This window comes from Psammomys obesus, unplaced genomic scaffold, assembly GCF_907164565.1.
Source record: "Psammomys obesus unplaced genomic scaffold, mPsaObe1.curated_primary_1811, whole genome shotgun sequence".
NCBI lineage: Eukaryota > Metazoa > Chordata > Mammalia > Rodentia > Muridae > Psammomys > Psammomys obesus.
Window position 1 is genome coordinate 4,926,665 of NW_026596415.1, and position 26,008 is coordinate 4,952,672.

At 40.3% G+C, this 26,008-nt stretch overlaps 1 protein-coding gene across 1 annotated transcript in view; it reads left to right on the forward strand.

The window, feature by feature from the left end:
* Grin2a (glutamate ionotropic receptor NMDA type subunit 2A) overlaps positions 1 to 26,008 on the forward strand; it is a 413,092-nt gene that overhangs the window by 280,170 nt on the left and 106,914 nt on the right. Inside the window, exon 4 of the mRNA XM_055597755.1 lies at positions 5,025 to 5,139. Within this exon, the coding sequence (XP_055453730.1) occupies positions 5,025 to 5,139 (115 nt within the window). The remainder of the gene's footprint in view (positions 1 to 5,024; positions 5,140 to 26,008) is intronic.

Consider the following 26,008-nt stretch of genomic DNA (forward strand, 5'->3'; position numbering starts at 1 on the left):
GAGCTATAGATGCATTGATACATTGATGAATATGTTGGTTGATGGATGGATAGGTGGATGGCATATCTTATGATGATATGTCAATAGACTTGGCCAACAAGCATCAGCTGGGCTCCTACCACGTGCCAGGGAATTTGATAGGACCAAAAATAATTTTGAGAAATGAAACCAAACTTCAGCTTGGAAGATAAAAGCAGCCTAATTTAGCTCCCAATTAGTTACTTTGAAAGCCTGATGACAATGAGGAATTTGAAGGAAGTCCAATGTTCCTCAAATCCATCAGTCTACAAAAAAATCTTTTCATGAGTCCTATGCATGTAGGGTGTAAAATGGAATGTTCCTTAGATGTTCCTATCTAGGTGTACTTAGCTCATCATAACACCCACCAGCCAAAAATCATCAAAGGGAAGAAGAAAGAGCAAATGAGTCTCCACTGCCTAAATAACGAATGATGTTCAAGCCATGAATAAAAGTGTTGACGTTCCTCTGGTCAAGGGGCATTGCTCGCCTGCCTCTGCTGGAAGCGAGCCGAGATACTTTTTTACTTCCAACCTTCTACTTATGGTTCTCCATGGCATTCTGAACAAATTCCCAGTGCTTTAGCATGCCATACAAAGGTCCCCGTGATCAGTTAGAGCCCCCCACAGACTTATCCAGCTCCTCAACAAGCTGCGTCCAGCTTTTCCTGGTAACTCCTCTGATCACAAAGCTTTCTGTCCTATCTCCCACTTGTTCTCCAATGTGCCCCAGAAGGGCTTCCCAGATATTCTACATTGAGCTAGGAGCTCCTTATTTGCTTTTGCAACACCTCACATTCTCCAGCTCTCATTTAGCCATTGATGTGCCTATGTCTATGAATTATAAAAACTGTTGGTCAGAGGGTAGAATGGCACTGGGCATTTAGTTCTTCATCTGCAGGACTCACTAGAAGGCCCCACACACAAGAGGCTTTCAATTGACAGTCATGGAGCTGGGAAAATGCTTTTCTTGGTCTGGCGGGATGGCTTAGTTGGTAAAGGGCTTGCCTTAAAAATGCCAGAAGAAAACAGGAAACAACCTCGGAACCTGCCACAGAGGGCCTCTGAAAGCCTCTGCTGTGCAGACTGTCAAAGCAGATGCTGAGCCTGATGGCCAACTGATGGGCAGAGTGAATGGAATTTTATGTAAGAAGTGGGAAATAGTAAGAGCTGGAGAGGACAGGAACTCCACAAGGAGAACAACAGAACAAGAAAATTTGAACACAGGGAACTTCCCAGAGACTCATACTCCAACCAAGGACTATCCGTGGAGATAACCGAGAACCCTGACAATGCAGCCACTTCTGATGAGAACTGATAGACTAAGATAAGAAAGAAGGAGAGGAGGACTTCCCCTATCAGTGGACTTGGGGAGGGGCATGCATGCAGAAAGGGGGGAGGGTGGGACCAGGAGGGGAAGAGGGAGGGGCTTATGGGGGGATACAAAATGAATAAAGTGTAATTAATAAAAGTTAAATAAAAAAATAAAAAAATGCAAGCATCTGAGTTTGACCCTCAAAACCTGTGTAAAAATGCCAGGCTAATGGAGCATTTGAAATCCCAGCACTGGGGAGGCAGAGAGCACTGGATCCCTGAGACTTGCTTGCCAGCTAGCCCAGCCTATTTGACTAGGATAGTGAGAGGTGGATGGCATTCCTGAGAAAAGACATAAAGGTTGTTCTCTGGCCTCCACACATGTGTACACGCACCCATTCACACATATACATATGCCTCCCGGTACACATGCACAAAGGAAAGTGCCTTTCTAGCAAACTATCATAGACACTACAAATGTCTCAACATTACATATTGAGGGCTTTCTCCACATCATTAGCTTGTTGCTAAGAACATGGTGTTTAAAAATAATTGTTATCATAATTTATGGGTAGGTATATGCCATCTGTGTATGGGAGCCCCTGTAGGCCAGAAGAGGGTGCACAATGCCTTGGAACTAGAGTTACAGGCAGTTCTGAGTTACCCGATGTGGATGCTAGGAACCAAGCTTGCTTCTTCTGGAAGAACATTGAGAGTGCGTAACTACTGAGCTGTCCAGCCCCAAGAGTATGACTTTCAGTGATGTAGATGGCCCATGGGATGAATGCATAACACTACTCATCATTTCCCATTTTCTCAGATTGTCCATGCACTCTGGTCTCTCCTTTGTGGTCACTTCTGTACTACAGAGGTCAAAGGTGGACATATGACCCACTAGACAAGTCTCTCTTTTAGGACTTTGTAGTGTCCTTTTTCTCCTTAAATGTTTTCCTTTCTTTATCTGCTTTTTTGATGAAGTAAATGAAGTAAATGAAGTTAGAGAACTCTTCCATGTTTTCTTGTTCAAATGCTTCACTGTGTCACACTGTTTCTATGGAGTATCTGTGAAGGATCTGCCACCATGGTTCCTTTCTCTCTCTCTCTCTCTCTCTCTCTCTCTCTCTCTTTGTTCATTCATCAGTGCTGCTGTAACAAACACACCAAGGGTAGCGTTGGTTCCATGGATGTGACACAGGTCCCTAGTGACTTGCCCCTTCATCCTCTCCTTAAACCCAGCTCAGAATCCTCCTGGGTTTGCATTTTCTCTGCCCTCTCTCTGCTGCTCTTCTTCATTTTCTCCTTCTTTCCCTCTTCTTTGGCAACTGCTAGGGTCAAAGCTATCTCTGTCTTCCATCTTGATTGAAGAAACAATATAGCCCTGTAAATGGCATTCCACATGCCTGCGAGTCTCCTTGTCTATTTTCTACGTGGCCTTATAGTGATCTTACTAAAGTGCTACGGTACTCCCTTGATTAAAACCCTTCAATGTTATATTATTTTAAGGAGGACCCTAGGGAGAATGCTTAAATCTTATTCAGAATGGCAAATAGGATAAACATCAGAAGTGATAGAAAAGAGGAAACAGGATGGGAGCCTACTATAGAGAGTCCTCTGAAAAGCTCTACCCAACAGGGGATTGAATTAGATGTTGAGACTCACAACCAAACTTTGGACAGAGTACAGGGAGTTTTATAGAAGAATGAGGTAGGGAATAGAAGGACATGGAGGGGGACTGGAGCACCACAAGGAGACCAACAAAACTAAAAATTCTGAGCCCAGGTGGTCCTGCAGAGAATGATACACCAACCAAGGATCACGCATGGAGAAGACCCAGATCTCCTGCTCAGATGTAGACCATAGGGAGCTCAGTCTCCTTGGGGCTGCCTCTATCATGAACTCAGTTGCCTGCTCTTTGATCACTTGCCTCTCATGCAGCCAAGTCACAGAGTAAGAAGATCCAGGCTGTCCTGATGAGACTTGATAAGCTATGGTCAGATGGCAGGGGAGGAGAACTCCCCCTTTCAGTGGACTAGGTGAAGGGGATAGGGGGAGAAGAGAGAGGAAGGGTAGGACTGGGAGGAGTTTAGGAAGGGGCTTCAAGGGGTATATATAATGAATAAATTGTAAAAAATAGAAATTAAAATTAAAAAGGATTAAGACAAAATTGTACATGTCCTACAAGTCCAACACCTTCTCTTCACTCACCATCTCAGGCTTGGCTAATGGTGTTCTTGTCTTCCTATCTCTGCTTCAACTTTAATTTTCTGGACCTAGTGTCTTATAGGTACCACAGGCCTTTGCACACATTGCTTCTTTAAGCTGTTCCCATCTTCTCATACCTGTTAACTTTGACCTACCCCTATAGATTAAAATATACTTCCAGGTTCTTTCTTCTTCTAATTTGCTTTCCTACAATATGGCTTTCTTTCTCTCTCTTTTTAAAATAAGTGTGTGTGTGTGTGTGTGTGTGTGTGTGTGTGTGTGTGTGGTGTATGCACATGCTTGTGTGTGTGTGTGTGTGTGCATGTATGTAGAGTCTGAAGAATAGCATTGGTTAGCTTCCTCAGCTAATTTTCATGGTTTTTTGTTTTTGTTTTGCTTATTTGTTTGTTTGTTTGTTTGAGACACAATCGCTCACTAAACCTGGAGATCATCAGTTCAGCCAGATTAGCTTGTCATCAAGCCCACGGGTTGTCCTGTTTTTGCTGCTGGGCAGTAGGATTGCAGACATGTGTCCAGATACACAGCCTTTTAACAGGGTGAAGGCAATCCAAGCTCAAGTCCTAGTGTTTACATAGTAGACACTTTGCCAACTGTGCCATTTCCTCGGCCCCACATCCTTTTCCTTGTTGCATACCAGAGATTTTCAGTTAATAGGCTAATATTTGCCCTCTTCCTCAGACTTTAAACCTCATGAAAGCAGGTATCACATCTGTTTCCTTGTTTATCTCCATTCATCTAGCTAAGCCCTGACAGGTCGCAAATAAATATTAGCTGAATGAGTAATAAACAGATGGGCTATCATTGTTTTGAAGTTAGATCTGTGTAGATTGTGAGGAAGCAGTTTCCTTAGGGAAACCTATGAAAAGAGAATAGAATACACAGGGCTAGAGGGATGGCTCAATGGTTAAAAGCGCTCCTGATAAGGACCGGAATTCAGTTCCCAGCATGCCCAGCGGACCTTTCACCACTACCCCAAACTCCAGCTTCATGGGATCCAATGACCTCTTTTCTTCTAGCACCTGTGCTCATCCACATGCCTGTAGGTCCCCATTTACTTGTGGGCATAAACACTCATAGGCACATACACTCTCGTGGGCACTCTCTCTCTCTCACACATATAAATGCAGAATTGTGTGGATGGGTGGGTGATATGCATTCATATTCTCATATAAGAAGATCATGTAAACCCAGGTCAATGATTTGGTAGTCAAAGGTGTTAAAGAGTTGATTATTAATGCCTAGATACAGGACTGGGGTTCAGAGAATGGGTCACGCTGGTGTATTGGAGCGTGTGTTATTAGCAGTGCTTCCATAGGTCTGAAAAGGTCCACATTTGGAGTCTCTATGTCATGATAAGCAATGGTTATGTGTGTTTATACTCTAATATTGTGCTGACGGCAGCACCCACTCATTGGTTGGAAGCCTCTTTAAGTCCTCCCTAAATGTGTCTTTGTCTTTTCCTCCATCTAGATTTATGGTTAACGTGACGTGGGATGGCAAAGACTTGTCCTTCACTGAGGAAGGCTATCAGGTGCACCCCAGGCTTGTGGTGATTGTGCTGAACAAGGACCGAGAGTGGGAAAAGGTGAGTGTGTACAGAATTCAGGGATGGAGGGAGTGCGGCCTAAGTAGGATGGAAGACACCTTCTCCCAGAGAACTTCCCCTACAGTGAGTTCACTTCCAAAGTCTAGGGCCGTGCTTCCTGAGAACCAGGCAGGTGCAAGAGGAATGCCCGTATAATTTTATGCTGTCCTCAGACTTCAGCAGGGAGGGTTCTGGGCACATTTAGGACAATTTAAAGAAAGTTAAACTCTGCTTACAGAAAAGCAGCAAAAAATGTCTGCTGTAGCAAAGATCAGGCAGTATTCTTGAATTTTAAAGCTTATACCATGTTCACAATTGCCATATTTTGAATGTCCTGTATTTTAATTTACTTAGATTTTTACTTTAAGTAAACTAGTCTTCAAAACTTCAGAGTGCCACTTCTATGGCCGTCTGTAAATCATATTGAGGAGAAGGAACATATAAGTCTCACAAAGCACATGAAAGGATATGCATATTAGCTCTGAAAAGTCAATATGTAAAGAAAAATATCACCCTATATATTGTAAGACACAGGTTGTGCTGCAGAAGAGAGATTTCACAGACTTTACTAAGCTCCCAGGTACACAGTAGTACCTGTCCCAATGGTACACCTTCTTCCTCCATATCCCAATCACTAAATCAGTTCCCATATTATCACATCAAGAGCCCCCAAAAAAGGTCAAGGCCCATGAAACATCATGCAAAAAGAGGCAGAAAAAGTGTAAGAACTAGAAGATGGAGACGAGTACTGTGAAATGCTATCTTCTGAACATGAATCATGACTGTCTTACACATGATTTCCCAGCAGCCGTGGTTGTGTGCATAAGATCTGCACAAGGTCAAGCCAGTTAAAAGTCCAGTTGGATGAGGGAGAGGCTCCCAAGACCCTATTCCTACCCGAGAAGCTGATGGCACTGATGCCTGCTGGGGAAGGGAGAGTCACTTTTCTTCTGGAGTGTGGTCACTAGTAGCTTGCCCATGTCCCAGTGGATAACCCCACACCCCTGCACATAGAGGCAGCAATAATTGGACTTAAGAAATTACAAACAAAAATAAAAATTAAAAAAGACTAAAATAGAAAATGGTGTTGTTGACTAGTGGATATTAGCATCTTGAACTTATCTTTGCTTTGCACATCAAAATCAATAGTGAGAGACCCTACTGAGGAAGAAGGTACAGGGTGTGGTATGGGAGATCACACAGCTAACAGGAATTAGGAGAAAATGCTCTATAAACAGGAGCACAGACTTTGCAAGCTCAGAAAAATATAGACTCCTAGAGGAAAAGGTGACAAGGTAGCTCAGGAAAAATTTGCCTGCTATATTCACCAGCTACAAAATATGTGTTCTTTCAAGATTGTGTGAAAATTTTACCAAGATAGATTGTATTTTGGAATATAAAATGACTCTCATATTTGGAAATATTGAAATAGTGTAGAATGAACTCTCTAAGCACAGTGGTATTCAAATAAAATTCAACAATAAAGATATATCCAGAAAATGCTTGTTTGGAAAGTATGACACACAACATAAATTTTAGGTCAAAGGAGAAATAAAATAGACATTATACAACATTTTGAACAGAATGATAATGAAAATACAACATAGCAAAACTGGAAGGCTAAAGCTGAATATGTGTTAGGAGGGGAATTCATGGCTCCAAATTCATTATAATTAAAGGGCATGTGTGGGTGAATAGATGAATCAACAGTTAAGAGCACTTGCTGTTCTCCAGAGGACCTGAGCCTAGCTTCTAGCACCCATGTTGGGGTGGCCCATAACTGTTTGTAACTCCAGCTCCAGGGGACTGACTGTCTTTCTACTGGCCTCCTTGGGTATCCACTCACACATGCCAAACATCCACAAAGACACAGATAAATGTACATAAATAAAAATAAATAAATATTTTTCTAAAAAAAGGCAAATTGTAAAGTGTATAATTTATCCTGGAGAATAAAAGGAGATATAGTGACATGTCTTGATGATCTCAGCACTGGGAGGCTGAGCCAGAAGGACTATGAGTTCACAGCCATATCAGACTGCAGAGTAAGACCCAGCCCTTGTCTCTCTATCGCTTATGACACACAGAAAGCTAGGAAAAGAACCCAAAAGAAGCAAAATCTATTAAATATAAGATTAAGTCAACAAGGTAGAAGCCAACCTTTAGGAAAATATTAATAAATTTCATAACTCATAGCAACAATGATTACTCAAAAAGGAAAGCACAAATAACATTAAAACACAAAGGCAAGACCACTACAGAAATTACAAATTCTACATAATAAGAAAATCTCATAAAATTCATGCCAATAAATTTGACAGTGTTGATAAAATAGGAAAATACTCCAGAGGAACATGAATTTTCCAAACTGACACAAAAAGAAAGCAGTCATCCGAATTTTCTAGGAATTTGCATGCATAACAGGAAGCCTTCCCCTTTTGTGGTGGGAAAATAATTTATCTGTATTGCTTCCACTTTTTACTGTGGTGTTAAGAAGAAAGTCTTTGTGTCCAGATGGCCTCACTGTGAATTCAATCAAATGTTTAAAAAATAAGTGACACTAGTGTACACAAAGTTTTTCACCATCTTACTAATCAGAGGAAATAATGTTGCCTAAAAGGATAATGCATCATAGATAACGGGTTTGTTTTAGGAATGCAATATTGGCTTCACATTCAAAAAGTAAATTGATGTAATTTACCATATTAACAGGATAAAGCAGAAAATTATATAGTTATTCAACAGATGCAGAAAGCACATTTGACAAACATTACTATCCATCTTGATAAGAAGGACAATTAATTACTTAATCTGATGAAAGTTGCCTATAAAAATACTATAGCTAGTATCTTTTTAAATATAATATTGTTTTCATTCTTTAAGAATTTCATACATGAATACAATGTATTTTGAGCATATAAACCCTTACTCCTCCCTCCTCCCCCAGTTACTACTAGGTCGCCCTACGTGTCTCAACTTCATATCCTGTTTTTATTTTTATTTTTATTTTTAATTTTATTAATTTTTAATTTTAATTTTTATGGCCCATTGAATCTAATTAGTACTGCTCCTATACACATAAGATATGTATATGGGTCAACCTATCAGGGAACTTACCCCAGAAGGAAACTAACTCTTCATGCCCCAGCCATTGATTGGCAGTACATCTTCAGCTAGGGGTGGGGCTCAGGAGCCCCTCACTCATTCATGTTGGGCTGTTGACCAGCTTGACCTTGAGCAAGTCTTGTGCGGGCAACCATAGCTGCAGTGAGGTAGGGAATGCAGTGGACAGGCCATGCCCACAAGACACTCTCCAAATAATACCAGATGGTGAAAATGGATCTGCAAAGGCACAGCGAAGTGCTGATGGATGATGAAGAGAATGTGGTAAGACTTTCTAACAAATGACATTGTGTCCATTCAAGGGCTATATGGAAAATAAAGTACAAAAACTGCTTGAAACAAACTGTAGGGTTGTGTCAAAGCTAAAATCAGAACGTTTCTAGAAGGTGATGAAGGAAGATTTGGAAGACCTCAGATTTCTTTTTTCCCTTTTGTTTTTGATATTAATATAATTACACCATTTCTCCCTTCCCTTAAGTCCTCCAAACTCTAATATAAACATATTATATATATGTATATACATATATATCCTACTTTTCTTTCAAATTCATTGCCTTTTTCATTAATTAATATTGCATGCATATATAATGCATAGTATATATTCCTAAATATTACCTGCTCAGTCTGACAAAGGATTTCTTAAACATCCAGTAAGCATAAAAACTGCAATGTTTCAAAATAACATTTTGCTTACTTATATAAAAATTTAGAAATGAGAAAGACAAAATTCAAATTGGAAGAGATAATACATGTATGTTATAAAGGATACATAATTAGAATATGTAAATTACTCTTACAAAACTAATAAAAATGCTCAACAGTGTTAATAAAAACAGAAATACTGATATACTTCACGGAAGATACTGTTCAAATGTTGATACATTCATGGAAATACTTAGTATCGTTGGCCTTGCAGGGCATATAAACATTCCTGTGTGTTGTGCTAGGTCTTGAACCCAGTTTCTTCTGCATGTTAAGCAAGTGCCCTACCCCTGATTATATGCCATCACAGAGTCATGCAAATTAAAATAATTCCTAAGATTCAGGTTCATACCCACTTAGTGGCATAGAGTCTCATACACTGCAGGTGAGAATCTAAATTACAAACATCAAGGGAAACTGTTTGGCTCAAGCTTTATAAAGAGAAACTCACATAACACACAGAGACCTTATCACTCAGGAGTGCCATCCCTAATCACAAACACTAACATTCAATCACAAACACATGCATCCAAACATTCTTGTGTGTGATAATGTTCATGTAATTTTATTCACACAAAATATCAGACCCAAGGTATGTCCATAAGGAAATGAGTAAATAAAATGTGTTATAGTCACAAAATTGACTGTTTCTTATAATAAGAAAAAAGAAACTATTAATATGTATATTGACGTGGTTAACTAAAAAAACATTATGTTTAACCAAAGGAGACAGAGACAGAATATTATAATGCATTATTTCTTTTATAGGAAGTTCAAAGTGAGGTAAAACTTGTTAGTGAGGTCTGACAGTAGAGCACTGGTTCCTTGTATTAGGGAATTTTCTAGAGTAATGGCACGATTTCTCTTTCTTAATCATTTCTCAGAATGCATCCAGCCACAGTAGTGAGGTCTGTTCACTTATAATGTGTCTTTGTACTTAATTTTAAAATAAAGATCCACAACCTGGGCTACTCGGTACAAGTAACCTACAGATGTTACTGAAGACTCATATGTAATGACCCCTCCAGGTACTAGCATTACCCTGACCAACAATAGTCATCATTTTATGATCACAGATTGCTCTATTTTTTTTCTCTTGATGATTTACAAAACATATGACTGGAAACACTGTTTATTAACTTAACAAATGAATGAGTGCATATTCTGTGCACGACACTGTTTTTGATCCTTGACATCTATCATTGAGTAACAGGACAATTTTTATACCCAGTGGCGGTAGTTTGAGGTGTGTAGACCTGGATGGGATGAGAGTCTATACATTTCTTTTACACCTGAGGAGTAAAACCTATCTTCTGGCTTACCATGTCTGGGTTTTCTCCTCTCTTCCTCTGATACACTCTGTCATTCACCATGTTTAGTGTCTTATGACGCCATGTCAAATGAGCACATTTACAGTGCTCCTAACACATCTGGGATTTGCACATTTTGTGGTTTTCTATATTTCATGTATTGCTTCTTTTCATTCTTTCAGATTTTCCCTCCACAAGCACCTGCAAAACCAAAATAGGAAGGTTTGTTTTGTCATCCTAACAAGAGCTAGAGAATGTGTGTGTTGTTGAGTTTGAAGGACATTGGCATAATAACTTTTGAGCCACAAAATCATTCTTGTTGGTTGAGCTTGATAGTACAGGCTTAGGCTTGGCTTTCACCTGAAAAATTTCTGTGTTGCCTCTGGATTGGGCTCATATGCCAAGGGGCCAGCTTACAAGCAGGTCAACTGCAAAACAGGTGATAACATTGAATGAAAGAAAGATGCCTTTGACATTCTCCATTTCCAGACACAAAAATGCTTTTGAATAGTTTGTATAGCCTCACATTCCTGTTGAGATACAGCAATATCCCTCAAATGCAGCTCAGGGAGTTGCTGTTCAGTTGAGCTTAGCATGTACAAATAGTTCCTGTCAGTGGTCTATTCTCCTAGCACACAGGGGATCAGGATTTCAGAAATAACTCCCCATGCTTCCGTCTCAAAGAAAAGGGAGCCAGCAGAGCAGGTAAACACCAGACATGCTCTTCCCAAGCTTCCCGGAGCACCACGCCCTGATGCAGCAGGTCAGCAGAGGACTGCCATGGGCAGAGCTTGGGTTCTGGGACTCAGGCATGTTCCTCTCATCTCAGGGTCATCTAGCGGCAGCACTGCAGGCAGTGCATAAAATGAGGGTGTTATGAAAAACATGAAGGACTCTCTGATGGTGCTGGTGTTTACTGGGCCTTTGTGTATGACTGGATTCTTCTATATCCATACACTCCCCACCCCAGAACTCAGAGTTAACTGACTTTCTCTTGCAAATCAGAACTTGTCTATATGTTTTTGTTTAAAACAAAACAGTTTTTTGTTTTTTTTCCCTGCTCATCTTGGAACTTGGTGGGTTCAGGGCTTCTATAGATATTTGAAAATAATTCCTTACATGCAATAAGGAATCAGTTCAGGACAACCAACAACTCATGTGCCCATTCCAGCGCCAATATTCTATTAAACATGAGAGCTGCAGCCAAAGAAACTCTCCATATCCCCATGCAGTTTCTAACTGAGCCAACCTTGGCGCCGTGCTATCTACATTCTATTGGCTATAGTATCCATCATAGAGAAGAGAGAAAGTGACCTTGGCCTGGTCATCTGAGTCACATCTTTCTGAGGATGGGAACTCTAGAATTGTGCTTAGTGATAAGTTGCATTTAATCAGGCTGAACCATTTTCTTATCTACAACCTCCAAAGTCTTCAGAACAATTCTATTAGCTAGTTAAGGTTTTAACAGTGTTAAGTGAAAAGATAGATGTATGTAGACACATATACATTTGTACACAAGTGCACACTAGTTTCATGTGTTATATGTTTTAAAATTAATAAATAAAACTGAGTCAATGTGTGGTAGGAAATATGGTTTTCATACTTGGGAATGTTCCAGAAAGGCTAAACCCAGACAAATTACATAGTTCAGGCTAGACGGAAAAGGAATATATATTGGAAGTGATTTATTTTTTTAAATTTAATTTTATTTTATTAATTACACTTTATTCACTTTGTATCCCCCATAAGCCTCCCAGTCTCACCTTCTCTCCCCCTTCTTCACGCATGCCCCTCCCCAAGTCCACTGATAGGGGAGGTCATCCTCTCCTTCCTTCTGATCTTAGTCCATCAGATCACATCAGGAGTGACTGCATTGTCATCTTCTGTGGCCTGGTAAGGCTGCTCCCCCCTCAGGGGGAGGTGATCAAAGAGCAGGCCAATCAGATTATGTCAGAAGCAGTCCCTCTTCCCATTACTATGTAACCCACTTGGGCACTAAACTGCCATGGGCTACATCTGTACAGGGGTTCTAGGTTATCTCCATGAATAGTCCTTGGTTGGAGTATGAGTCTCTGGGAAGTTCCCTGTGTTCAAATTTTCTGGTTATGTTGCTCTCCTTGTGGAGTTCCTGTCCTCTCCAGATCTTACTATTTCCCACTTCTTACATAAGATTCCATGCACTCTGCCCAACAGTTGGCCATAAGTCTCAGTGTCTGCTTTGATAGCCTGCAGGGCAGAGCCTTTCAGACATCTAAAGAAACTAATCAAGAGAGAGGACCCTGACTAAAATGCTCAATCCCCATCCTGAAAGGCAAAGAGGATGGACATCAGAAGAAGAAGAAAACAGGAAACAACCTAGGAACCTGCCACAGAGGGCTTCCAAAAGGCTCTGGAAGTGATTTAAAGAGATGTTTAAAGCATTTTGAAGTGTACTGTCACATATGGATAGGACAAAACCCAACATACGCGAAAGTAAAAGTAAAAAGATTCTATTCCTTCCAGAAGAGTCAAAGATGAGATTTCTGAAAAGACAGGGGGACCTCATTATGAAGCAGGGAGAGCCTCATTTTATAGGAGAGACCCTCCTTTTGACAGGGGAGAACCTCATTATGGTGGCAGAAACCTCATTTTGATGGGGTAGACCATAATTATGGCAGGGGAAGTCCTCATTATGACAAGAGAGAGCCTCACTAGTTCTTCCTGAAGGAAAGTTCCTTTACCTTATAGATTTGAATTTTCTCCCCATTCTTATGACTCTTATTTGTAACCTTGGCTTTAGTTGCCCTGCAGAAAGACACTCCCATATCATTCCTTCTTGCCTAACACTGTCTGCTAGTCTATAGACATAGAGTTTCCTATAGAACAGCCCTCAAACATAACCTGTGGACAGAAATTTTATGCAAAGCCTACACTATCCTGTTACCCATCCCCAACAGCCTTGTTTGTGGAGCCTGCAAAGCTTTGCTCTTCTCCCAGTGTTTTGCAAGCCCTCATCTTCAGCTGCTCACCTAGACCGTCCAATGATCCTGTCTCATTGAACATTCTTTCTTCTTTGTCAAAGTTATCTCCCTTTTGCAGCAACCTTCCATCTGGGTAGTTCAAGGTGGGCTAGGTTTTTCACTGTTTCTGCAGACCCACATGCCAACTCTTAAGAGTGTCCATAATGTGCTTTTTGGTTACTTGTGTGCATAGTCGCCTCTACTTAGACTAGAAGCCCACTCAGGGAAAGAGCTGTTCAGTTCATCTATTTCTCTAGCTCCATCAGAAGGAGTTGTACAAGGGCACAGATGGGCCCCTCTAAATCTGTTAGTCATGCTGACTTCACTTACCATTTGTTAAGAGCTATTCTGTACCAAGAACTAGTCTGAGAATTTTACATTCATAATCTCATGTAGGTGTTTAAAAATTCATCCAAAGTAGGTATTTTTAGTCTTTCTTCAGACATGTAAAGTCAAGATCAGAGAGGCTAGTGACCTGATCAAGATTTTCCAGATAAAGTATGACAAAAACAGAAGCAAATGTAGGTCTGGGTGACCCCAGAGGCTGTGCTCTCCAACACTACATCATGCTCAATAACACATAGAGGGACATTTAGAGGAGAAGGCGGGAAGCTTGACCTCCCACTATCATGCTCATTTTTCTTACTGAAGGCAGATGATTCTATTAGAACCAGCTAATTGGAAAGTGAGGTATAAATATTTATTATGTCTTGCAACCTTGTATCTTCCAATTTAGGTCATTAAGGAAGGGGTTGTACCCTTTCGTGTATGTCTTACACAGAATAAAATAGGGGCCACTTGAGGAATTTCTAGTACAAACAAGGCATTTTAAAATATCACATTTACTTATTTATTGCATGTCTGTGAGGGTAAGCATGTCAGAGAACAGTTTGTAGAAATTGGTTCTCTTCTTCTACCATGTCAGATCTGGGGATCGAACTCAGGTCATGAGGCTGAGAAACAGGTGCTTTTTTCCACTGAGCCATAACACCAGCCCCAGATGGTGATGTTCTTTCTGTAGAAAGAAAAAGGCTAAGCTTGCTTCGCGTCTATGGCTCTGGTTGCAGCATGTTGATGTATAATTGCATCTAGTGAGGCACGGTGATGTTTAGAGTATAATTATTTTAATGTCTTTCGTGGTATTGAGAATTGAATGCAAGACCTCTCACTTGGTAGGCAGGTGATATAGTACTGAGTCATATTCTCAATGCAAAATTTCTTTGTTTAGAAATAAGGTCTCATATAGCCTAGGATGACCTCATAGTCATGGTGCAAGCACTACCCACCATACCTAGCCTAACATGATAGTGTTATTTTTTTTTCTTTCAGGACTTTGCACATGCTTATCAAGCCCTTTACCAACCAAATTACATTCCTAGCTGCATTATTATTGTATGCATATATATTATGCTGAGTGATATTTCAATACATATATACCATGTGTAATGATCTGATCAGGTAATTAAAAAATCCATCCATCATTTCCATGTGTTTAGACCATTCAATATCCTCTCCATTAGCTATTTTGAAATACACAGTTAATTATTGTCAATCATAATTACCATACAGTGTTATAGTGTAGTAGAAGTTTTTCTTCACATGACAGCCACAGCTCTGTACCCACTACAGTTCTGCTTCCCACTCCCTTTTAGTTTAAGAATGTTGTGGCTCCATTCAGTCACTGTATATACACTTCCTTTCTGACCATCATTTCCCATCTATTCATTCTAGAGTGGTTCATGGTGTCATAGAACTCTTGATAGGTAGGTGAGTAGGTCTGTAGGCAGATAGATAGATAGATAGATAGAGTAGGTCTGTAGGCAGATAGATAGATAGATAGATAGATAGATAGATAGATAGATAGATAGATGAGAGTGTGTTTGCAGTCAATATTCTGTAACAAAATCAATCAATTAATATTCATATAAATACTGTTCTTGGATTATACACACAAATATTCCTATGAATAGTTTAAAAATAAGGCATGAAGGAAAGTTTTAGTTGTGGGGACAACAATAAACGACAATGGGTAGAACAATTACATGGATTGTGCTTATGTCAACAATAGCAGCTTGTAGGTCAAACCATGCATTCTGATTACAGACAGTACTAAATTCAGTGTTTGTTTATTTTTTTCTTGACTATTCCATCTTTGGCATTTAATTACAGGTGCTCAACACACACCCACAGAATGGAGAGGAGACTGAATGTGAGCCATTAGCCAGGAACATTCCCAATGAAGAGGTTGTCATAGTGCTCATTTTTTTTTATAGGTGTTGTTCCTTCCTTGGGCTATCTGTTCTAGAAGCAGCTAAGGAAAGAGGTCAAGACCTTAGGCCTGCTGCCAACCATGTCCGAATCTGCATCTTCTGCTTTCATATGTTCTCTCAGAGGGTCTAATGGCTATCAAAGATCAAGAGCCAGTGCTGTGGGCATGTGCTTACAAGTCCCCATGATTTTAAGATTGTCTAGATCAGAGCTCTTGTCAAGAGCCCTTGTTCAAGGGGACCCTGCTTCCCGGTTTTTGTCTCTTTTATTGCTCTAGAATATCCTGCTTATCTGAAATGCTTGGGCCAAATGTGGGAAAAGAAAGAAGGAAATTAGAATACTGTTGAGTCTTTCTGGGTGTGAAGGGTACATGTATAGGAGTGGGTGCACATGCATGTAGATGTGACTGCATGTTGAGGCCAGAGGTCAGCCCTGGCTGCTGTTTCTCAGGCGCCACCCACCTTGTCTTATGGGACAGAATCTCTCACTAGCCTTGGAGCTCACCAAGTAACCTAGCCTGGCTATCCCACCGGCCTCGGAGATCCATTTATGTTTGTCCACTGGAATTACAAGCCGGCACCAACAACCCAAACTTTTATTGCATGTTGAATACACACTGAGAAAGTAGACAGTTGCGAATAAGAACAAATGACGTGCTAGCTATGACTGTGCTTGAGAACCTAGGTTGTCATCAATGCATAGTAAATACTAAGTTATCAAATCAGTATCTCAGTTAAATCTCTCCACATAACCAGAAGTAGTTGAATTGGGGTTATTTAAGCCCTTGTCTATTCACATTCATTTTATTACGAATTTTTTTCTTGAACACCAGCTGTGTGCACATCTTTGCTGAGGGTTGAAGAGTAGATAAAGCATCTGGTCTTTAAGAGACTCAGAATCTAACAGGACACTAGGGTGTGCTCAAAACTTCAGCAGAACATGAGGTGTGCTGCATCTCTACAGATTAGTCTCTGCGGTCTCAGAGAAGATGTGCCTGAGGCAGAGAAATTAAGAGTATCTCTACTGAACACTCCTCACCTGGATAGGGTCTCAGGGAACAAACAAGATGTGGACTTCAGAAGCTGCTAGGAGAGCCTTGCACGGAGCTAAAACAGCTGAAACACCTCAAACTAATGTCTAGATGCAAAAGCACTCAAGTTCTATTATAGTGTGACTGGCCTCTGTTAAACAGAAATTTTGACAAAGAATTCTAAGAATGGTTCAATAACCTTCACACGTTAAACAGAAATGGTAGTTTGCATGAATCTTTGAGCAATTTTCTAAAGAGCTACTTAAAGAAGATGGAGTTGTGAAGAAGCAATGCTATGAAAGATACAGTGTAGGTCTCAGTTAGCTACTTAGTACTAAAGTTCATGATTTTGATGAGCAGTCACTCTTGTTGTATTATATTACGTGGCAAAAGTATTATTATTTGATATTGTTATTTGATATTTGATATTGAGTTTCCCAAAAGGAAGCTCTGATGACAATTATATAATTCCTTTTAAATAAGAGGGGTTTCCAAGCTATTATCATGAGAAAAGATTTTCTGTTTTCCAGATTTAAGGACAGAAGGGTTAGTTTTCTTGCTGTTCTGACAAAACACCTTAATAAACTTAAGGGAGAGTTTATTTTGGCTCCTAGGTCCAGGGTACAGTCCACCAAGGCAGGGAAACCTTGGGGTCAGGAAAAGCTGATCACAGTGTACCTACAGGGTGTGTGTGTGTGTGTGTGTGTGTGTGTGAGAGAGAGAGAGAGAGAGAGAGAGAGAGAGAGAGAGAGAGAGAGATGCTGGTGCTCAGCCATACCCACAAAGGAGAGAGAGAGAGATGAATACTGGTACTCAGGGTTTTCGTCTTTCTCTGCAGTTTAAGATCCTCATCCAGGGAATGGTGCCACCCTCTTTTGGAAGGGTCTTTCTCCTCTATTAACCTATAACCCTCTAGTAATCCTTACAGGTGTGCCAAAAGACCCCTGTCTTAAGTGACTCTAGCTCCTGTTACATTGACAACATAACCATCACGAGGGCACTGTGTGGAACAGAATGCAGGAGTGGCCCAGGCACTGGGACCATTCCTTTGCAACAGTCAGAAAAGAAGCAGGACAGGAGTCTCATGACCTCAAAGACCTGAGTTTAGCCAATATTTTCTGAGAGTTCAGAAGTGCATTCTCTCAGATGATCCAGAGCCCAGTTTTGTGGGACTCTGAGGACCAAGCAGAACCCCCTGGACTTCAGACCTACAGAGCTGTCAGATAATAAATGAATGTTGTTACAGATGGCGACATTCAGGGAGTTTATTGTATAGTAGAAAAATATAAACCTTTTTAAAGAATTGGAGTACTCAATAGAATCTGAATTTAAAAAATATAGGACTTAATTTAGTAACTCTTGAAGGCACTGTTGAAGATCTTGAGGTAAGAGGACCACATACAAATAAAAGGAAGAGCTAACCTTTATTTAGCCCTTTTGGTGCCCCAGAGAGTGTTGGGCATTGATCTAACCCTCACATCAGCACTGAGACTCCATGTTCTTTCTTTTCAGCCTAGAGAAAGTGGCCAGGAGGAATGCTTCTGCTTGCTCAGGTCAGAGCTTGTGAGCTGCAGAGTGAGGACATTTCGCCCAACAGCCAGCACTGAGACATAAACGGCATGCTTCTTACACAGAATTGGTAGTTGGCATGAATCTTTGAGAAGTTTCCTAAAGAGCTATTTAAAGAAAATGGAGTTGTGAAGAAGTGATGCTCTGAAAAATGCATAGCAGGGAGGAAGTGGGTAGTTGGTTTTTACAATTTTATTTTAGGTATAGGTCTGAGTTAGTTATTCACAGATTAGGCAGTTTTAGAGAAAATTTGTTGCATTTGTATGATACTGATCATCTCTCTTTATTTTCTCCCTTTTCTCTTTTGTTCTCCTCCTTTGCTTTCTTTTCCCAGATCCACATTTAAAGTCAAGTGCCCTTTCTGTAAAATGCATTTGGTAATATCACCAACCTTAACAAAGTCTTATGGAATTTAATTTGTTTCCTTATATAATGATCATTAAGTTTTTCAAATGATGTGAGCCAGAGAGGGAAAGTTAAGTCATTACAAAAGACTTAAAGTGATCATCTGCCTTCCCCAGAGTCACGCTCAGGAGCTATTTTAAATGCTACATAGTACAATATGTCAGGTCACAGGAAAGAAAAGTACAGTGGCTCTCGGTAGATTCACTTGTCCAGATAGAATAAGGAATGTCATCTCCTGGTGGTATATACATTCTGATTTTGTAAGAGGTTTATGTTCTATTTACTTTCTTTATTCATTTTTAATTTTTCTGTATTTATAGTTTTAACCTACCTCAAACTGATGTTGAACCAGTGGTCTCCTACAAGACAACATTCTACTAAGAGTTTTCTAGATTCCAAAAGTTAAAAACAGCAACAACAAAGTACAGTTCACAGAAAAGGTATCTGTATGGGAACATGAGTTGATAGGGTCATTAAAGATAAGGATGGCTGATAATGTGCTAGCTGTGTGATGCTGGTGATGGAGAATGATGGTGAAAATGATGATGGTGATGATGTGTTTTGATGATAGCTGATGTGTGAATATTTTGTTTTATTTTCATTAGCTCTTTTAGAATTTCATATTGATCATGCCTTAACTCTTGGATATGTGGCCTTCCGTTAGAACATAATCAAGCAGCCATGGGCATACCTTAAGGAAAACAAATTTTTCCTCTTTCAGTATCTCTCAATTGCCAATAGCTTCTTGGCTAGGATTGGCACTTTCTCGCGCTGGGATTGTTATCTGCATGAGAGTGCACAAGTGTTATAGTCACGCTATCACAAACATGGTGAGTTCATGTGTGCAGCTTCTCTCTGTGTCCTGAAAACAACTATTTCTGTGTAGTTACCTACTTCGTCCTGATCTTACAACCCTTCTGTCCCTTTTCTGCTGTGATCTTTGAGCATTAGGAAAAAAGGGAAGGGTTTAGATGTCTTATTTAGGCATGAGTATTCTGCATTCTCTTACTCTCTGTGCTGGATCTGTGTTAATCACAATCTACTGAAGAAAAAAAAAACTAAAATATTTTTCTCCAGTGAGGATTGAGGGATGCATTAATCTATGAAGGCATAAAGACAAGCCATGTGGAGTCAGTTTAATGCTATATCTATTTAGCAGAATAAAGCAGGAGATATCTTCTAACACTAAATAAAGACCTCTGAAAAAAGTTATATGGAAAGCTACTACTGTAGAAACTTTCTAAAATGTGTATGGATGGACATAAAAAGAGCTCAAATGGAATTACCTTATAATGGGGCAACAGTAGATAGGGGCCTCACCAGATATCACAGTCTAACAAATAAAAAGTCCAATACTGAGAATAGAGATGCTGCTCACTAAGGTTCCACAAATACATAAACATCACAGGTTATTGCCATTGATCTTGGCAGTCTTCCCTAATGGTGAAGACACCATATACTTGAGTAAGAGAACATGAAATAAATCAAGTTTATACTAACCTGGAATCTTCATCACTACAGGCTAGCTTTCATACTGCTGGAATGTACTGTGCACACTACTGTAGGAGAAAAGCATCCCTCAGTCTTACCAAGCTTTGCACAACTAAACTACAATAATGACCAAATTGACAAAGGCACATACGCTGGTTCAGTAGTGGCATGGATATCATGGAAGTAGCCAACAACTCTTTGCTGTATTTAAAGCCTGCTCCACAAGATGAAACCTGTACCTGGACTCTTTATCAGGGTCAAGAACCTGTGCCTTCACAGGTCATCGACCCTAAAAGAGAACCTACTTTAATCTTGGTGGTAACTGTCACCATTAGTTGAGATCTGGAATATACCATGCACAATGCTACATTATTACTACAATATCTTGTTTTGATCTTATAATGTTCTTTTCATTTTTACATGTCTAAAAGGGACATGATGATAATACTCTTATCATAGAGTTTTTACAACAATTAATGTATTAAATGCTTAGAATGTTGCTCAGCGCATAGAAGATATTCAATAATTGCCAGTTCCAAACACAAGTAGTTCTTTGCTGATATTATAGGAGAAAAAGTGGAAGCTAATGAATAGAACAATTTTCCCAAGGTCATAGAGTGGTAAAGGCAGACTTGGACCCTATACATTGTTACACTTAACATTCTGGGATTGTTCACTTCTATTCAACTCAGAAACTTTCCGAGGGTAATGGGGGCACAATTATGCTGACAGAAAGCACAAATGTGAGACAAAAGCTGCTCACTGCATAGTCTGCCACTGCCATCAATTATGAAAATGAGTGAATAAGATTATTTAAATGACCCCATATGAGTAAATTATTCAAAGAGTCTCTCAGTCAGAAGTATTTCTAGAAACTTCTGAACAGACAAATGAAAACCATTTAGATTTCCTGACAGGGTCATCAACTCATCTGTGTTGAGGATGATTCCAAAGAACTAAAAGTCTCTGAGCAGGGAGAAAGGGAAGAACTGATGAGGAATGGGGGGATAGGAAAGAAGAAAGAAGAGAGAAGGAGGGGGATAGACAGAGACTTCATCAAAGTCATTTTCCATCATATCTGTGCTGGCTAGTTTTTGTCAACTTGACACGAAGTAGAATCACCTGAGAAGAGGAATGTCAACCCATCAATTGTCTCCATCATATTGGCCTGTGGGCCTGTCTGTGGAGACATTTTCTTGACTAATGATTGATGGGGAAGGGCAAGGCCCACTGTGAGCAGTGCTATCCCTAGGCTTGTGGGCATGGGTTGTATAAGAAACCGAGCTAAAAGAGCCACTAAACTATTTATTCCTCTGAGATCTCGGTTTCAGTTCTTGCCTGCATGGTCCTCCCTTGCCTCCTCTCAATTATAGTCTGTAACCTATAAGCTAAAATAAACCCTTTCACTACCAAGTTGTTTTTTGGTGCTAAAATGTTTTGTCACAGTAACACAATGTTTTATCACAAAAAGAGATGCATACTAAAACAGAATCAGATAATCAATTTATGAAGAGGAAAAGCTGTGTAGGCTCAGCTTTGGATATTTCAGTCCATTATTGTCTGATCCTTTCTTTGGGCCTATCATGATGCAGTGCATCAAGGTGAGAGGGTGTGGTGGAAGAAACAATTTATAGTTAGGGAGTAAAAGTTAACAGAGGAAGGGACTGGGGTATCATGATTTCTATCAAGAGCAGACTTGGTGACTTTCAGAATTCTCACTAGGCTCTACCCCTTAAAGGTTTTAACATTTCAAAGTAACATCATCTTGAGATCCAAGCCTTTAACAATTAGCATTTGGGAGGTAGTCTTTATCTAAACCATAGAAGAAAGAGCAGGGAGAGGAAGAAGAAAAAAAGAAAGGGAGATGAGAAAGAACAGAAGTATGAGAATAAGAAAGAGGGAAAGAAACCAACCATTGGGCTTTTAGTTAAAGTTTTATTCTAAGTCCATGGGATGGTAAGTTCCGGCAGAGCTTAGACCGATACAGGAGGATCTGGGTAAGTGAGGAGATGGATGAGGCAGAATCTAGACTCAGGCAGAAGTAGTAAAGATCTATCTGTGTGCTCTCTTTAAGTGTCAAGTAAGCATCATTTAGAGAGAATGAAATATATTTTTAAAATAATTTGAAAGTGAGTTGAGTCCCTAGGTTGAATTTAATGATCCTGATCCACAGGACATAACATGAGCACATGGGAAGAATGTGCTGAACCTGGTATCTGTATCAAGTCTTAAATAATGGGCTTTCATATTTGTGAATCCTCTTAGCTGAATGTTGTGAAGTAAGTGGCAGTATGACTACATTTAAGTAGTGCCAACTTGAAGATACCCAATGGCATTTCTTACAAATAGCCGAGGAAGTATTCAAATTCAGGTCTTGTAACTCTCCAAACTTATCACTATCAGAGGCTCCGCAGACTCACAGAGTTCACGGAATCACAGACATTGAGGGCCATTTGTTGCCTACTTCGTTTCCTAGCTCACCTGGATACCGACATTTGCATTTTCCCGCCCCGCACATGCTCTAAGACCCTACTGCAGGCTCCCTGGAGACGCTAGCCATGCCCACAGCCCCGTCAGGGTCTGTGATTCATCACTTGCTGCTGATAGTGTAACAGGAAGGACATTTGTCCCCAAGAAAAGAGACAGAACCATGAGGCACTCCACCCCAGCAATCTGCTCCTGGCAGCAATCTGCTTCAAGTGAGTGACAGGATGCCTTCTGGGGCTGCAGTTGTATTTTCTCAACTGAGCTTCTGGCAGCTACCCTATTCTCCACCCTCTACCCTAGCATCATAGCCTAGCCTGGACAACAGGAGAGGCAGAAACAGAGAGACAGAATATTCCAGGGTTGATCTCTAAATGCTGGGGGAGTTAATGTGTGCATTTTGGACTCTGAAAACAAGAATTATGGCTACTTTAGACCTTTCCTCAGAAATTTATTAGTATACATTGGTTGCACAAATATTTGTTAACATTTTGTTCAAGTATATTATCATGCATTTTGACCAGATTTATTCCCGTTACCCTCTCTTGTCCCACTCTCTCCTACTCCTTTCATTCTCTTACCAAATAATCCCCCTTCAAGTTTATGTTATGTGTATATGTGTGTGTCTGCATGTGTTTGTGTAGGTGTGTAACATATAATAACTCTACTTTCATATTATGGATCTATAGTAAGGCATCTATAGATTTGTACAAATATGTTTATATCTTAAGCAATTCCCTATACTTTCTAAAACAACAATAATAATGCTAATCATTTTGCTTCAATTATAGCTTTTATATTAATTACATTGATTCCCTTTTAATAGACAATCAAGACAAATAGTATCATTCTTTACTCCCATATCAGTTATACATAAAAAAAAAAAAACAAAAAAAAACAAAACTGAGGGTTTAGGTGATTGGTGACTTGACCAAGATGGCAGAGCCTTAATTGCAGCTCAGCTCTGTCACACTCCAATTATCATTTCCTTTCCCTTTCCATGTCATGCTGTAGCTGAAAAGTGCTTTCTTTGCATTTTGGCAGTGAAAGTAGTCAGGTTCACCATGAAAGCCCATTTTGGGAGTCCCTGGTCTTGGTGCAGTAGACTGGCTCCAGCGTTTTCAAGGAGGGCTAAAACAGGGGCAAGGTCCCCTGCTGAGCCCTTTTTCTTCCTCTTTCCCTTGAATCTCATTTCAGAGCTCTCCCTTGGGCTGTATGCAAATCAGTCTCCTAATCAGGTTCTTGCTTCTTCCTGCAAAGCCAATCAGCTTCTACAGTGTGACAATCTGAGGATGTAAGAGTCCCCACCCCTACAGAAACTGCTTCTTCATTGCTTATGGCTCTGCCATCTACCCATTTCTTTTGAAAACTGTTACAGAACTCATCATTGCCATATTTATAGCATCTTTAGAGTCCATATTGCTGCCATTTCAATTGTAATCCTACAATCCTGCAAATTAGAAAGACTGAGGGGGGACTGGAGACAGAAAGAGCAGGGGCTGAACCATCTGGATTTCAAAGCCTGTTGGAAGCACAAATACTCAAAGTGGAGAAGGCATGAGTGAGGTTATGCTTATGCCCTTGAAAGGAGTTGCAGACGCCACTGGCCCCTCTCCGCTGTGCTTGACTCTGGAGTTGAAACAGCGCGAACGTCAACAGCACTGGTTGTCAGCTGGCTCTCTCACTCCGCACGGGCCAGCACATTACAGCTGACCGTGTGAATGTTTTCTCTCCATGCTTAAAGCGCGTTTGAAGAAGACAGAGTGGGCAGGTGTGGAGCCTGAGGAAAAGGGCCAGTATCAATTTTCCTATCAGCTCCCAACAGCCACTCTCTAACAATGGAAAGCCAGGGCATTTCACAGGTGATAACCCTGAGCTTCACAGAGGACAAGAGACATGCTCAAAGTTCCTCTGCCAGTACTGCACATCTCATTTCGCTTACTGCAGTGGTTCTCAACCTGTGGGTTGCAACCCCCTTGGAGTAGAATGACCCTTTCACGGGGTCACCTAAGACCACCTGCATGTCAGCTATTTACACTAAAATTCATAACAGTAGCAAAATTACAGCTATGAAATAGCAACAACAATAATTTTATGGTTGGGGATCACAACATGAGTAACTAAATAAGGAGTAGCAACATTAGGAAGGTTGAGAACCACTGACTTAGAGCATTCAATATGGTTATTTGAATATGCACAGCAAGATTTGAGGGTTTTTTTGTTTTTGTTTTTGTTTTTGTTTTTTTCAAAATAAAACCTAAGGCTTTAAAATCAGGAATTTTCATCTGACTGAGCACAGATGAAGATTCAAAAGTTCAAAAGTATGGGCATTGACTTCCATGGAGTGATGTTATAACCCATGGGAATTGAGTCAGAGAAAAGGATGTAAGGGCCAAATTAACATTAAGAAAGAAGCAAGTAATTATGTATACAAATAGGTTAAGTGTTGTGGTCAGCAGAGATGAAGGATCAGTGGTTTCCTTGAGTACACCACTGGTCAGGAGCTGAACCACTAGGGTGGGGCATTGAGCCTTTTTAGGGGTAAGTTTGGCCTTGAGACTCATTTAATTTGGATGCTCTGGCCAACCTTGAAACACCATTATTCATACTTTCCAGACCTCAGTAGGATGGAGATAATGATAATGCCCTCCCTGTCTGCAGTGTGTCTGAGTTATTAAAGCCATCATTCATCAAATCTTTCCTGGGACTCTGAGAGGACTTTAGACATGTGACCTTTCATGCACCTTTATGTGGTTATTTGGTGTGTGTGTGTGTGTGTGTGTGTGTGTGTGTGTGTGTGTGTGTGTGTATTAATCATCTGTGTTGCTCAGGAGTTTCAGTCAGGTGTTTTCCTCCATCTCTTACTGCTGTTTTGTTTGTTTGTTTGTTTGTTTGTTTGGTGTGGTTTTTGGTTTTTTAAGACAGGGTTTCTCTGTGTAGTCTTAACTGTCCTGGACTCAGTCTGGCCTTGAACTCACAGAGATCCACCTTCCTCTGCCTCCTGCATTCTGGGATTAAAGTCATGCACCATCAAGCCAGTTCCACCTTGTTTTGTTTTGTTTTGTTTTGTTTTTTTTAGACAGTTTCACTGAATCTGGAGCTCACTGTTTCAACTAGAATGTCTGAATATGTTCCTGGGATCCTCCTGTCTGCTTCTGCCCTCAGGGCCGTGGTCACAGATATGTGTTATCACACCTGGCTTTTATGTGGGTGTTGGGCATCTGATCTCATCTCCTCAATACTTGTTCAGCAAGCACTTAGCCCAGTGAGTCATCTCTCTCGTCCTCATAACCCCTTTCAATTTACAAAAAAAAACACTTATGATATTAGTACTTTTATGATGCCTGTTTTGTCAATAAGAAAAAGGGGCAATTTTCAACAGTCTGAGCAAGATTAGGACTCTGTCCGCTTCCAAAGCCCTTGCTTGACCATTATGCTATGTTCCTTCTTCAATCAATGTCTACGATGCGGGAGACACTACTCAGTAC